The 15443-nt window shown below is 34.5% G+C and overlaps 1 protein-coding gene and 1 long non-coding RNA gene across 5 annotated transcripts; both read left to right on the top strand.

Annotated features, from left to right (window-relative positions):
- The first annotated feature begins 1503 nt into the window (after nucleotides 1-1503).
- Nucleotides 1504-13548, top strand: LOC136798003 (uncharacterized). 4 transcript variants are annotated; one of them, XM_067054591.1, is made up of 11 exons: nucleotides 1504-1782; nucleotides 9716-9757; nucleotides 10160-10189; nucleotides 11214-11276; nucleotides 11532-11561; nucleotides 11932-11961; nucleotides 12267-12305; nucleotides 12556-12591; nucleotides 12709-12762; nucleotides 12895-12915; nucleotides 13267-13548. In XM_067054591.1, exons 1-11 carry the CDS (start codon nucleotides 1693-1695, stop codon nucleotides 13336-13338), a joined length of 507 nt encoding a protein of 168 aa, XP_066910692.1. In that variant the 5' UTR covers nucleotides 1504-1692; the 3' UTR covers nucleotides 13339-13548. The 4 variants fall into 4 exon arrangements, with proteins under 4 accessions (XP_066910692.1, XP_066910696.1, XP_066910694.1 ...); XM_067054595.1 differs by lacking the exon at nucleotides 9716-9757; XM_067054593.1 differs by lacking the exon at nucleotides 12895-12915.
- Nucleotides 7661-8541, top strand: LOC136798004 (uncharacterized). Its single transcript, XR_010845329.1, has 2 exons — nucleotides 7661-7872; nucleotides 8142-8541. It is a non-coding gene; the product is annotated as an uncharacterized lncRNA (long non-coding RNA).
- Nucleotides 13549-15443: the final 1895 nt, after the last annotated feature.

The following is a 15443-nucleotide window of genomic DNA, read 5'->3' as shown; positions in this document are numbered from 1 at the left end:
CCTCTCGATCCCTCTTCGGGGCTTCAAACTCATTGGTTCTGCTTCTTCAAGTTGATTTGTTAAATAGTCATGATCCTTTTACGAAGGTCCATTCCGGTTACTCCCTATTAAAACAAAAAATCGAACGAATTATTCGTTTGGAGTACTCTCGTTGTCCGACTGGTCAGTATTTGTTCGTATTTGGCTGATGAAAAAGTGATTGGTTGCTAGAAGAATTTGTCATGATCAGTTATTATGTGCAACCAACAAGGGAAATGATGAAGTTTTTCCATTGATTTAATATTCTGTAATTCAGCAAGATTATCATTCCAATGTGTCTAGAGCCTTATTCTGAATAAGCCTTAGCGGCACATTTCCCTTTAAAGGAGACCATAAACGTATCTCTTACCATTCGCTTAGATAGAACCATTGTTGTGTCCTTTGCTTTGTCAGGACACCCCTTCTTTATGATGAAATGAAAAATAATCCCCAACACTTGACATGGGTAGACACCGCACGATGCAGGAATTGAAATGATCTTCTTCGCTTCACTATACGATTACGTAATCCCTGGCTATCAATAAAAATTGTAAATTAAAACATTTCCTCGATTTCCTATACGACAGGCCATCTTTCCTAACTCGCGCGGTGCAATTAATTTCTAATCATTTGTTAATTATTGAGATTGGTGAAGCTACCTGTTGTGTCCAGCAGGTTGAAAGAAAAAATTTATAACCTTAGAGGGTTTTTTTTTCTGACTCGTCGATAAAATATCTTTTAGATTTGAAATAGTTCTTGTAATCAAGTCTTTGACTGGCGAATCCATCAATTTAGAGAATACTTACTTTGGTTGGCTACTAATTCAATTTTGCTGAGATAAATTTTGTGTTTAGTTTTATCGTAGAAGTTGAAAAAGGGGTACAACAAACAAAAGATGACCTTAATGTTTCATTAGTTTGTCGTTTTTCATTACTTTCTTATTTCTTCCGGTCGACCCGACGATTCGATTGATGACTCATCCAAATGCAATCAAGACCATCTGCGTTTTGGTGGGATGAGGGAACTAGTTCACGAAATATAAGTCGATTCGTCCTTCTTAGCCACATTTTACTTTCTTTCCATACATTACATTAGACAAAGTCAAAAACTTTTTTATTATCTGAGATAAAACTTCTTAAAACTTTTTAACGACTTTAAAAAAGCGGTTTCTTTTTCAGGTTCCAAACTTTAAATCTGATGATTATCAAAAAAGAAACCTTTCGAAGTAAACTTTTAAAACAAACTAATTTCAATTATTTATCAGATCTTTGTAATGAAAAGAAAATTTTCATTCCAATGCTTACTATCTTAAAAAACCGTTTTTAAACTTTATTTTGGAGACAATTGATCATTAAAATAAAAAATAAATCAATTTTGATAAAAATCAAATCCTAGCCCACAGATGGTCTCAAAATTGCTCTTTGTCTTAAACGAAGTTAAATATGGGGTCAACCGATTTCAGAAACTTTATTATAGTAAATTTCGATTGCATTTAGATACTAATAGAGAAAAGAGACTCCAGATTGAACTCTCCCTAGTGTAGGGGAAAGAACGAAGAAGAAAATTGCAATTTCATTTCAAACCAAGAATCAAAAAGGAAAGACAAAATAAACCTAACTTAACATTGTAGCAGAATTATAGTTTTGTTGGAAAGATACAACCAAGTGGAACGCAATGAATTCATCTTGGAACACACAATTTCTTATGGCAGCGGTTTTGATTGGACTGGTTATGGCTGAGGTGCGCACAGACGAAACGGAAGCGGTATGAAACTCATTTCTTGTTATTAAATTCGATTTCCGAAGCCTTTAAACTGATATCCGAATAATTATCTCACTTTTAGCCAAAACTCGAGGAGAGTTTTTTTCTGAAATAGCCGGCTTACCTGTTAAATTTTGGTATGGACAAAGTTCAATCCTAGCAAATAAGAAAGGAAACAATGGAAGGGTAATCCCGCCAATGCGGACGGCATGGATCCTATTCCGAGATATTTACCTATTCTAGAGGAGGGAAATCATAGCATTTGCCAGACGCCTTTGACCCTGTGCTCGCGACGTAACAGAGCCATAATTTACCAATTGAATTACAGCGCCGAGTGAGATTCAAACTCTTGTCTTACACGTGAGAGTGGAGAATGTTACCACTACACTGACGACATTCTGACGTTACGCCCCACGCCCCACGCCCCACTACGCCCGAAATAGGACAAGTATTCCATTAAATCTCGGAGTAAAACTTTGCGGAGCTACATCCTACAATCCGTTGTCGATGTCATCAATCACATCTCTACATCCACTTCCCTTTTAAAAAATATTAGGAAAATCAAAGTACAGTTGACACTCCCTGGTTGGAGTTTTCAGGGGAATTGGATTTTCATCGAATAAGAAAGCGTTCGTGTTAGCATTACCATTCGCACAGCCTCGTTTTATAATCGAAATTTTGTATCGAACAGTAGAACGTCGAATTAGAGAGTGTAAACTATAGCACTATCGGATAAACTTTAAGGATAACACAGTCGCCAGCACTTTTTCAAAACTCATGGAAGATGCCCAAAGTTTCCTAAAGTGTTCTAAATTGTCCTTAATTGGTTTTTGAATTTCTCTAGAAAATGCTTAAAACTTCAAATTTGGGTACGCTTTATAAAACCTTTTTTGCCAGCGGAATTTAAACAAAACAATCAGTTTGCTTCTGAGAGTTTTGGAATCCTTTAATCTTCATCTGATTTTCAGGAAAATGAGGAAAAGGATAATTTTTGCAACAGTTAGGAGGGGAAGAATGGAAGGAAAGAGAGACATGGACGTCTGTTTTTCACATCACGTTCCTATCCCTTACACAAAAATCTCTTTTCCTTTTGTAGAAAAAGGAAATCAAATTTTCTATGCTTAGTTCTTTGATATCCTTCTGTTATGATATAACACTTATTGCAAGGGAGTATAAGTCTTGTATTTGACCCTCGCAAAAATAAGAGGGAAAAAATGAAGAAAGAAAGTTATAAAATGTAACACCTAAAGAGAAATCGATAACACAGAAGCTTAATTTTGATTGGCTGCTCGATTTCATCCAATCAAAGAGATTTATGAAACCAGACGAAGCTCGGTTTCATCAGCAGATCGATTTCAATTGAGCTAGATCTTACAAGAAAGTTTGCCACAAACAAATCTACCGGCTTTTGTACGTCAACGGAAATTGATCGCAATTCAAACCCCAAATAATGAAGCTGATCTTTTTGACATTGCTTGTGTCCACCTTGGAAGTGGTTTTGGTGGATGGTTATTTCAGTAACCTCAGCGAATTACATGGAAGGAAAAGGAGCATGAGACAGGTAAGCTTTTATTTTTCCAATCTTCCTCATCGATAAACGATAAACTGAACTCATCTTTACTCCCGCAAGGTTGAAGGCGATCTTAAAGCACTTTGCAAAAGAAAGTACGCAATCTTCAACGGAAGTATTATGAATACAGTACAGTATGTAATTTTAGATATGCTCTGAAAAGGAGACATTATCTAAACTCAATGCAGTGTTTCTAAAGGTCTTAATTTGAAAATAAACACCTTTGCACAGTATTTTTGTTAGCTAAGCCGTGTTTTACAAAGTGTTGAGTCATCGCTCAAGTTTCAGATTAAAAGTTTAGGTCAAATTTTGTTCATACTTTAATAAAGAAGTCGATCTCAGAGAAATTCTAATAGACAGAGAAATCGTTTGTTTTAGAGTGCAAGAAATCACATTTTGTGTTTTATCTTAAAAACTTCTGATTTAATGAGGATATAATTATGGTTTAGCCTTTGAACTCCTTCATAGGAGACCTAAGGCCTAGACAAAACATATTTTGTAAGATGGGAAAGTCTTGATTTGTAATATTCAACTCAATATTGCATCATCACTGTATTATTCTGTTGCAGCTTCAAGTCAACTATTATTACTGTGATACATTGCTATTGGGTTTTCTATGCTCCATATCCCTCTATATCTTATTCTTCTCGCTATAGTTCTTGTCTTATACTCCTTGTGTTTTCACAAGCTTTAAAAGTAGATTAGTGTCGGATTTTCATTGACACTTATAACTTACTTTCTTCAATTAAAATTCTGTTGACCTATTTTGTAACATTTTCCCTGCTTCTGAATATCACTCCCTTTTTTATATTGTTGCCTCGTGTTCGTGAGAGATAATCACCGAGTTGAAGCCACAGTTATTATGGTCGGAAACTTTTGAAATGAGTTGTCATTTCGGTTTATGCAAGGCACCGGGAGGTTCAAAATTTCAATCAACTACTTCTTGTGTAAATCAGAAATATGTTGAGTATGGCTTTCGATCTGCATTGTTATGTTATGAATTGTACCACCCCTATTTCACCGGTACAACTTAGAACTTTCTGTTAATTTTCCAAGGAAACGTCGGTTGCATTGAAATTTGAACAAGTTAGATTTTCATTTCTGCATGTTTGGATATTGGTTGTTTTTTTTCAATCTGTCATTCCAACAAAAAATGTGAACATAACTTTTTCATAATGCTGTTACTTGTTGGTTGCGATAAGAATCGCCCTCCTTGAAACAATGGTCCATAGTATCGACACATAGATAAAAAATAAACCCTTTCCCTTTTTTTATCGTCAGTTAAGGTGAGAAGCTACGAGACCTCTATCATTCTATAGAAATATTTGTCGAGACCACGCCCCTGATATAATCAGTGTTAGAATTGTGGTTAGGGTTAGCTCCATCACGAAACATATTTCCTTTATTTGATTATCCTGTTCCTTCCTTAGATATTCTTTTATTTATTCCCGTTTAGCCTGAGAAATTTATTATCCTAATTTACAGGATATCAATTTTTAATGCAGCGTTTTTATATTTTATTTTGTGAAGAGCTACTCCTGAGAATCATTCTAAACTGTTGGTATCATAGATCCCTTTCCCCAAATCGACATGAGTTCAGGACTTGTTTGACAAAGTTTCTTCCTTTTACGTGATTCCAAGGAATGATCTTAAGGGGATAATTTTACAAGATGTAAAATAAAAACAATTGAATTCTTAGGCCCTCTTAGGGATAAAAAGTTGTTCTACTTAACGAAAAATTATCCATTACTCACAACAAATTATGTGATCATATTCTCAATTCGAATCTTTTGGTCAAAACTGACCCTTTTGTTTTTAAACATTTTTTGGGATTTTGATTGAAATAAGAGGCCGATCAGTGACCCATATTTACCAACTTTTTGAGTAATGTAATATTTTCAAAGTCGTTTTTTATTCTTCCCTTCATAGCTCAGTTTATAAAAACTTCTGGATTTTTAGGAGGTTGAATAGCTATAGGAAATGAAAAGCTTTCTTCCAAAATATACTTGAACTTTATTTTCAAAAACGCCCCTGTCTCGGTGACTCGAAAAAAATAATTGAGATAAATGCTAATGGGGCTAATACCGGTGGGGATGAATAGTTTCTTATTCTTTTAATCTTATTTTCAACAGAAATGGAATTAATAAACATCAAAGTTTTAATACCTCCTTAGACTGCCATGTCAGTAGGGTATCACGCGGAAAAGGTGAGCGTGGGAGTTAGGGAAGCATAGGAAGAAAGTTGGCGGTGGCAATTGCTGAAAGCTACTCTGTTCATCAGCAGCCTTTTACCAACTTTTTCTCGCTCTCCTACGCACCTATTTTAACAAACACCCTCCGCCCTCAGACATTAACAGAATAGTTTATTAGTATACGCCTTCCTCAATGGGTAAAAAAAATTTTTCTAGTTATAGTCAGGCAGCTGAGGTCACATAAAAAAGTGCAGTAGCTACTTAAACAGTTGTTTTCAATAGATATGACCTTTCTGAACAAAAAATCATCAACCGGAAAATATTTACCGGACGCGTCCGGTAATTCGGTAACCAACATAGACATATTATATACCAATCGACGCGTTTTTTGGCGTAGATTAAGAAAAAGGTCAGTAACTATGTCTGAAAATTTGATAATAAAAAGTTAAAAGCTTCCGAAGTTTTGATGACGTCATATTTACACTTTCTTTAAGATCAATTTTCTCGAGTTAAGTTAGTTGAGAAATCATATATATCCACTTCAAAGTCTTCTATATCGATTTTTGAGAGCTTTCGAATGGCGGTCTTAGATTTCGATTTTGATAAGTTTGATTTTTTGATTTTTTTTCGTCTCGGACAGGTAAAATTGACGTTACCGACATAGAGGAAAATCGTTCTAACTTTTTATAGCAAAATTTTCAGATATGGTTACGGACCATTTTCTTAACCTACGTTAAAAAACGCTTCGATCGGTATAGTATATAATATGTTTATGTTGGTTCTCAAAATTTTTTCAGTATGCCTATGGGCACGCATGACGTCACCAGGTTCTAAAATATTACCGGACACGTCCGGTAATTAATTTCAACAACTCCGGTTGATGGTTTCTAGATATCTAGGTTGTATATTTTCAATTAAAAGTGGTTTGGGATTGTTCGCACCCCGTCCAATTTTTTTGTGACCTCAGCTGCCTGTCTATTAGGAAGATTAGTTTCTCACAGGTGAAAGTTTTTAATTGCCAGTCTTTCCCACTGTGTCTATAGGGGAATGACTTGTGTCGAAGATGTCATTATATAATATAGTGTCGTCCAAATGGTAACCTAACACAATGTTGGTGCAAAGGTTAATCACTACTTATCAAGTTTTCACCATCATTGAGTCAGGCCCATTCTAACGAAACTTGACCCAGTAATATTTAATATTCAACTTTGATGTCAACAAAAAAAATTTTTTTCGAAGGGTCACTGAGAGAGATGCTCCAAAGCGTTCACGACTCGTTGAGATTTTATATCCGAAGTTGGTTTTTTACGACGAAAAACTTACAGTTTTGAAGCCGTGTATAAAAAAGAGAAAATACAATAGCTACTTCAAGTTTCAACTAGTTCTAGATACCAGATTCCCTTTGAGAAAACAAAACACGTGCTTCTTATTTTTTGTGCGTCTTCACAGGTCAGATTATGTGATCTTTTTCTTCAAGATAGAAACATTTTATGACTTTTTCAGGCAAAAATTAAAAATTCATCGGGAACAGGTTTGACGATCAATCGAAGTTCTCAGAATAGCAGAAAAATTTATTACCTAAAAAAGACAAGATCAACGAGTTCATTTTTATACCGAAAAAGGTTTGAACTAGGTTATATAACTTTAGGAATATTCAGTTTCAATAAACACACGCCACAAGGTCAAAGTGCCTCGATTCAAACAGTACTTTGTTGTGCGTAGGACGAAAGACTTGATGCTTACGTCATCAAAATTACCGTTCCCCTTCTCTCTCTAAATCTTTCCTATGGTAGAAAAACTTCCTTATCGATGAAGAGTTCGATACGAGCTTTTATTCGTGTATACGAAGAGATCTCGATCTATATTCTAGTAATCTCTATGTTGAAGCCAGGGGTTTTCCGGCGTATTTTTATAAATAATAATATGGAGGAGGGGGTCTTCTATTCTTCTTTAATTTATTTTCGTTCATTTGTTGATGTTATGTTGCTGGATTAGGGTTAGTTTACTCCTTCTTGTGTAGAGGTTGAGATCTCATTGAAAGACAATTTAAATTCTTCCTTATTATGGTCAGAATGTTATGAACAAAAGAAAGAAAACGAAGTATAGGTCATAAAAAAGAAACAACAAGTCGTACAAATTATACGACAGACAAATTACATGCTAAGAAAAATTATTTGGAATTTTAGATCTTGTTTTGAATAGAAGGAAAATTAGAAAAATGAAGTGTACAGTACTGTTGATAGCGATGTATTTCTCACAAATCAATGCTTACTTTCACCAACTTAGTGGATCTTATGGTAAAAGAGAAGTCAAAAAATTGAAAGATTCAAATGTAAGATTTTCAGCCGTGTAGTTTAGTTGTTTTTATAGCAATAGAAACCCTTATTATTTCAAATATTTGATATTTTACTTTCAACATCACCATTTTTTTTGTGCCCAATTATCTAGTAATAGTTTTCAATTTCACGGATTGATATTTTCATCCAATTTACGACCATATGTTTTCAACAAATTTTTAGCGCACATGTCTAATCCCGTGAATTGGAAATGGCACTGACACAGCATTTCTTTTGCTAATTGTTTTTATTGGATTTCTTTCAGTTTTACGACCAATTAAGAAGAACGACCGTCAACAACCAGCGTGACGCCCAACTCGAAAATATCTGCCGTCAAATCACCGTCATATGTCAACAACGCTTGCCTAGCAACAGCGATGACATCATCAAACAACATGGTAGCGACCAAAACAATATGGTAGAAGAAATTATGGCAAACGATTACAATATTGATGACATCACTGGTAACGAATTTGTCTTGGCAAAAGTTCCAAAGTCACTGAGGAGTAAAGCTAACAACAAAAGACTTATAAAGAAACGCTAATCGGCTCCAATCCAAAGATTCTAACACTTGACAGACATGACATCTTAAATTTTGAACCCTCTTAAAATATCAGCGTTTTTACTATTTTCGTTGTTGTAGAAAGATATTTTTCGATCATGTATTTAAACTTCTTTATCCTTTTCAATCTAATTCAATTTGGTATTTGATGCGTGGGTCAAAATGGAGGCAACGAGGCTCTAGAATATCCATCACATATTCTAAGCAAAATATCTCTTTTTTTTCTCATCTTTTTCGCGAATTCAGCCTCTTTGCTCCTCTCCACAATCCCTGAGCTCAACTAATCAATCTCCTAAACAAGCCATTACTAAATGCTATCCCTTTTTGAAAGATTTGTGTCTTTGGAAACACGTGGAAACGATGAACTCAACGAACGTGTTTTACTTTTCCTGGTTCGAAGACTAGACTCTTAAAAATGCTAAGCCAATGTCAATAAAGGAAAGAAAGCTTTTTATGAGTCGGAACCTCAAACTCTATAATTGTCAACTCAATAATCTAGAGGATCTCAAAAATTTACTATCTTACCCGTCGGTGGTGGCCCCGATTCTGCAACTCTGCCAACTTTTTACCCGACAAAACGTCTAAAAAAGGTACCTAAATTCCACCACCGAAAATTCCTTTGAAATTCAATTCGATTTCGGGAATTTCGAATATTTTTTTCCAATTCCGAAAATGCTGATATTTTAGCAAAATTCCATTTTTTCGTACCAAAATTACCCAATTTTCCGTCTCCGGCAGAGGACCAAATTTCCAAAATTCCGTCGAAAGTTTAATCAAATTCTACCACTCCGTTCGAAAAAATAACCAATTCCGCTCCTCCGCCAACCATTAACCCCCCCGCCAAATATGTTAAGATTTCAGTCGGAGGATAAAATGCAAAGGGTTTTTTTTTCTTTTCTTTTTTTTGATCTCTATTAAGTGCTCAAATTAAAGACTCAAAGTTGATCCAAGACTTGGGGAAAATATGATAATGAAATATCGTCAGCATAGGCTTGGACTCAAGATTAGTTGGGAGATCGTTGATACAAATAAAAAGAACAACAGAGTATTTTTAGTGTGGGTAAAGCACACCGAAAAGTAGATAAATATTTTTCTCGATTACGTAATAGCTAAAAAGATTTACGTTCGCCACTATAATCACCAATATTATCCAAGAACCTAATATCTGGATTTTCCTTTAATGCTTGGGAAATTTGCAAAAGCTGCAAGTCGAACAGACACATTCATCGTGGATAGTTTTTCACTCTTTGAGATCACGTGTTCGTCGTTTCTTTTAGCTACCAATGTATCTGCTCTCTCAACAACTTTACTTGAAAAAGGTGAATTCGCACGAGAAATTTACGCATGCCTTATTGTACGTTTTAGGGCAGTTTCAATAAAATATATGCTTTACTGCATGACAGCATGATTTCCGTAATGAGGGCTTCCAGGGAGGGGTTACTCGATCCGAAATTTACCATATGTGTGGACAAAAATTTCGGTTTCAAAAGTAGACTTTCCCTAATTCGAAATTTTATAATTCGAATCTTTCTATGATTCATTGTCCCTCTGTAATTCGAAGAAATTAGACTTCCGGATGATAAGCGAGAGTTAAAATATTTGCGGTTCGTATCGTATTTTTCGGAGAATCCAAATAAACGCCTTTCTGAATGTTTTTTGATAAACAAGAATGCCAAAAAAAATTTTAATTGACTTTAAAGAAAATTTTCTTCTATTTTCAGAGTAATGATGAAATGTCCAAAAGATCAGAGGTATGGGATATACTCATTCCAACAAATTCAAATTCATTCATTCCAACACATTCAAATTTATTCATTCCAACTCATTCAAATTCATTCATTCCAACACATTCAAATTCATTCATTCCAACACATTCAAATTTATTCATTCCAACTCATTCAAATGCATTTAAATTCATTCATTCCAACTCATTCAAATTCATTTAAATTCATTCATTCCAACACATTCAACTTTTGTCAAAAGGTTTTAAAATCACCGTTTAAATAAGCTTCCTATATTTCTCCAGGTGTAGTTAAAGTCTATTCACGATAAGTGTGCACTCTTTTTTCATTTACCTATAACTTTTGAAGGAATTCTTCAATCTTTATAAATTTGGTATCATTGGAAAGATATTAGTGAGTGGATCTTTGAAATTCTTTAAACCTAAAAATGAAGATGTGAAGAAAAAAATGATCTTGTAGAAAGGTGCTAAGCTTCATTTTCACTGAAGGAATCCTTGATATCGAACTCACACTGTGAAAAAATCTCAATAATCTTCAGTCAAAAGATTCAAGCAAAGTTATAAGCTGACGTCTAAAAACGCTGTTTTCTGCTGTTTTCTGCTGTTTTTTGGGGTCAATCACTTATTAATTTGTATCATAACTTTATATGAATAAATATTTTAGTGAAATTTCTTCTGATGATCTCCTAAGATCAAAGAATCTCTCCAGTAAAAATGTATAGCACTACAAGATCTTTTTTTTTCTATTTTCATCTTCGTTTTTAGAATTTTTTTAAAGACTTTTTTATTTCAAATTGTTCCACTTACTAATATCTTTCCAATGATACCAAACTTATAAAGATTGAAGAATTCCTTCAAAAGTTATAGGTAAAAGAAAAAAGAGTGCACACTTATCGTGAACAGACTTTAGTACCTTCATCACTAAATAAATTTGATATGCTTTTGATGCTGTGTAATGAAAAATGTAACTGTCTGGTGCAGCATATTACTTGTGTGGTACCAATTCATTGAATCTTGATATCTCCTTTGTTTAGCTACCTGTCGGTTTGATAAACGTCAAACATTTTGGAAAGGAAAATGGATATGCTAAAAAAGATGTAAGAAAGAAATGCAATTTTTTCCATGCCTGTTTTTCGAACGCAGAACCACTTGCAACCACTTTTGCTTTTAATGATGGACGATGGAACAATTTCTTGAGCACTATTCGTGTCCGAGTGCCAGACAGGGAGTTTTTGCGTCCGTGTGTAAGACTGGGATTTCGATAGCTCGAGCTCAAACAAGCAAAACTTGATCTTGACAAAAGAAATCGTTCGATATTCTAAGGATTCAATATTATAATCTTTTTTTTCCAGATTCCAATGAGATTTTTGAGCAAAAAAGATGTAAGTGTGGTCGATACGCTAAATTTCTCGCTTTAATGTCTAATCAAAAAAAGACGTTTTTCGAGATGTAATTTATTTCAAGCTATCGCTTACAAAGTTTTGTACATAGCTAAGAGGTTTTTCGTTTTCGAAACAAACCGTATCTAGAACTGAAGTTTCCACATAATTTCGAAACCGGGATTGAATCATACTCTACCCGATTGAATCGATATCATTTCCTTACGAATCTACCGAATTGGTACAAATTATGAATTTTTACCAAAAATTCGGGAAAAATTTACAAAGCTTATGCAAATCATCTTCGTTCGCTCTCTCTCTCATTTTACATTATTCTTCCATATCATCTGAAATTTTCTTTTCGATTTTTTAGATCCCGATGCGATTTCTGAGCAAAAAAGATGTACGTATTACAAAAATGTTTTTTTTCTGATTAGCCTCTCCTGTCAGAAGGTTAGAAAGGAATCTTTCACTCTTTTACCTGGCAAAGCAAATGTGATGACTTAAGATTTACGTCACATTTCTGATGAAGGATTAAAGAAACAGAACGAAGAAGACTGAGAACGAAGCGGGCCGTGCGGGCCGTGCAACTTATGGCTTTTTCTAGCCCAACATTGTAGATTCGACTCTAGCATTTGCATGGGTTCCTTTAGCATAAATCCCTCCTACCCAGGCTTTTTACCTTATCATTGTCATGATTCTTTGTAGATTCCAATGCGATTTCTGAGCAAGAGAGAAAATGAAGAGGTGAGATATGCAAAACTACCCTTTTTCCTTCTTCACTATTTATCTTAATACCTATGTTATCAAATCTCGTAATGTACCGGATACTTGAGGTGCGTAGGTGCGCCATCTCCACAATGTCGGAAGTAAATTTCAAGACAATTCCCTATTCAGGGTCACTATATGCTGGATCTCAAATCAAATTTCAAAGTTTTCTCCCTCATTGCATCCCTTCAATATTGATGATTATTTGTTATTTATTTTCTAATTCCAGGACATTCCAATGAGATTTTTATCCAAACGAGGAGAGGTAAGGCCATTATAAGTTTTTTGTAATTCTGTAGTCCTTTCTTCAAAATTCAAAATCTTCCAAATCGATTAACGATTAACAAAACTCATTTAACGGTCAATTCTTCTCGTATTTCAGCTCCCAATGCGCTTTCTAGCAAAGAAGGATGATGAGAAAAACAGCGAAGAAGAGGTAGGAAGAATTCATTTTCTAACTTATCATAAATTGGGGGGAGAGACTATTTGAAATATGAAGATTTTTGAGCTGCGTAAATTCTTTTATTCTGAGTATCATTAAATCTCATCCTTTTGTTTTCATTTTCAGCTGCCGATGCGATTCCTTCAGGTAAGACATCTTTCTTGCTTAAATTGACAGCAAAAATGGAAAATCTTTTTGTTAATAATTAACGAAGAAACAAAACCCGTTGCTGTCCAAGATATGGCATACTACCACCGCTAATATACACCCCTGTTTCAATGCCCTGTTCTGACTCTTTAAACCAATCATGAAATATAGGAAAAGATTGCCAAAGTACCTAATGTTTCAAATTAAAGTGTCTCCACCGAAGAGGATGACAGTTACAGAGGACGTTCACTTTTCGATAAATAAAATTTTGGCTGAAATTTGTAGTGACAGTTGGCATTGTGCATTAATATTTTTGTGGAAAATTTTATTTTGTGTAACTTATCTATCTAGAAACGATCACAAGAGAAACTGTGCAAACGGGTTGTCGATATTTGTTCGAACGTTCTCGATCAAAAGCGCTGATCCTCTCAAGACAAACCATCGACCATGTAACAAAATAATCGAACCCTATAAACATTATGGACCAACAAATACATGATTTGGATAAATTGCCAGAAAATGAAAAACTGTTTTGGCTAAACAATTTCCTTTTTGATGTAAATTTGTAAATAGTGACATGGACTAAATTGATAGGCTTTACTCTAAATTTGTACCATCATAAAAAAAACAACCATGCTTATACTGTAAAATAGCCTAAAGTACTTCACCTATTCAATGCGTATTTAAAAAGGTTCACTTTATTTTAAAAGTCTTGGAATCTTTTCAAAAGAATTTTCGACAAAATTATAATTTAGGAACAATAAGAATACTTAATGTAACAAATTTATTACACAAAAATCATATTAAAGAAATAATTATTGATTCAAGGATAAAAGTATAGAAAATATTATCTTTATTTAGGAAGTCTCTTGAGGAAAAAGTTTGAATCTCCCGGAATGTAGAATACCTAGATTGCTCGAAAACTTATATTATGTGCACCATTACATGGATGCCGAACTCCAAAGATAGGGCACGGTGGTTTGACCATGGACGCAAAATATTTTGACAATAATTTTAGCTCTTTTATATACTGCTGAAAAAAGACCTTAAAACGCTGCTGCTAGCCACTTGTGTCTTATATTATCCAATAATTATTTTGAAAATCTTTGACTTCATTTAGCACTGACTATTCACTGGCAAAGATCTGTTACGTCGAGCCGTACCCAGTGCGGCGTTCCTCTACTACATTATATTTTTACATGTTATTAAGATTCAATTTCAGAACTTACCCTATTTTTGCAAATTGTTGAAGAACAAAATACCCTTCTCTGTAGTGTTCCTAAGCTATTCTTAAGTATTTTTCCCAAAGTTATGGTTTAAACATAAACAAAGGATGCTTAAATTTGCCAAAAATCGTATTACATCGTAGTAAGAATAATACTAAAGGGCGCAACCATGGTTTGCGCCGACAGAGAAAATTTTCATCGAGGCCCTCTTGTTTTGGCCAAAAACACTCACTTTTGATGCAATATTTGAAAATTATGTACCATTTTTCTGTAGTTTTCACCGAAATACCGTAGATTTGAAACAAAAATACCGTATCCCGAGGTTGAAATCTGACAATCACCGTCACCGTAAGTCATCTGAAATCCCTTCATCCTGTGTTTTTCCCACGAATACCGTCATCCCGTGTTTAAAAAAGCCTTATCCCGGATACCTTTAAACCGTACGTAATTATATTTAGTGTCACTTCATCATAAGCAAAAAGTAACAATCCTCATTTTTTCAATCTTCTTGCTTTTTTTCATAGTTTCTCATTATTTTAAAAACTTTTAATCATTTAGATTGTTCACCTCAATACATCTTTCCAACAATGGAACCAATTTTGGCGCAATTTGGCGGAATTTGTTTTGGCGTTGAATTGATTTTGGTGAGTTCCCCCCATGTCTAGAATGAAAATTTTCCATTATTTTCTTTACTAGAGCCTCTGTCCAAAATTTCAGAGCTCTATCACAATTTAAAATATCACCCCTTTTACATGTGCCAACCTACCCCAATATACTTAAGTACGTACATGATCTTTTTAACGTTAGACCTCCTGTCTACGCAACGGAAAGCTTATTTCTACGGGGGAAATCCAATGATGGTGAAAAAATCTTTCCATCATAGCTTTTGTCTAGTCAGAGGATTTATGTTTTAGATCTGAAAGACAAACAATGAAATTAAGTATTTCTTACTGACACAGACTTCATAAAAAAGATAAGAATAAAGGTTCAATTGTTTCTTGACACTTTGTCTTTATAAATTGTTTTAGATTTCCATTTATTCGAGTTTGGGAGCTTGGATTATATGATGGTTGGTCCGGGTTGGTCGAGGGAATGGAGACAAGTAAAAAAGTCGAGTGAATATTCTGTTTCAATATTTACGTCCTAAAAAGGGTTTCCGTAGTTGGTTGTAAGGCTTTTGTGTAAAAAAAAGAAGACGTGTCTCATCTCTTTCATGGACCAGTCATCTTTAAACGATTGTTTTAGAAGAATATATTGCATTGGTCGAAGCGAGAAAGGTTGCCTCGCGAGGTTTATCTTTTC

This window comes from Clytia hemisphaerica, unplaced genomic scaffold (assembly GCF_902728285.1).
Source record: "Clytia hemisphaerica strain Z4C2 unplaced genomic scaffold, Clytia hemisphaerica genome assembly, whole genome shotgun sequence".
NCBI lineage: Eukaryota > Metazoa > Cnidaria > Hydrozoa > Leptothecata > Clytiidae > Clytia > Clytia hemisphaerica.
This window is presented reverse-complemented; position numbering and strand designations above follow the sequence as displayed.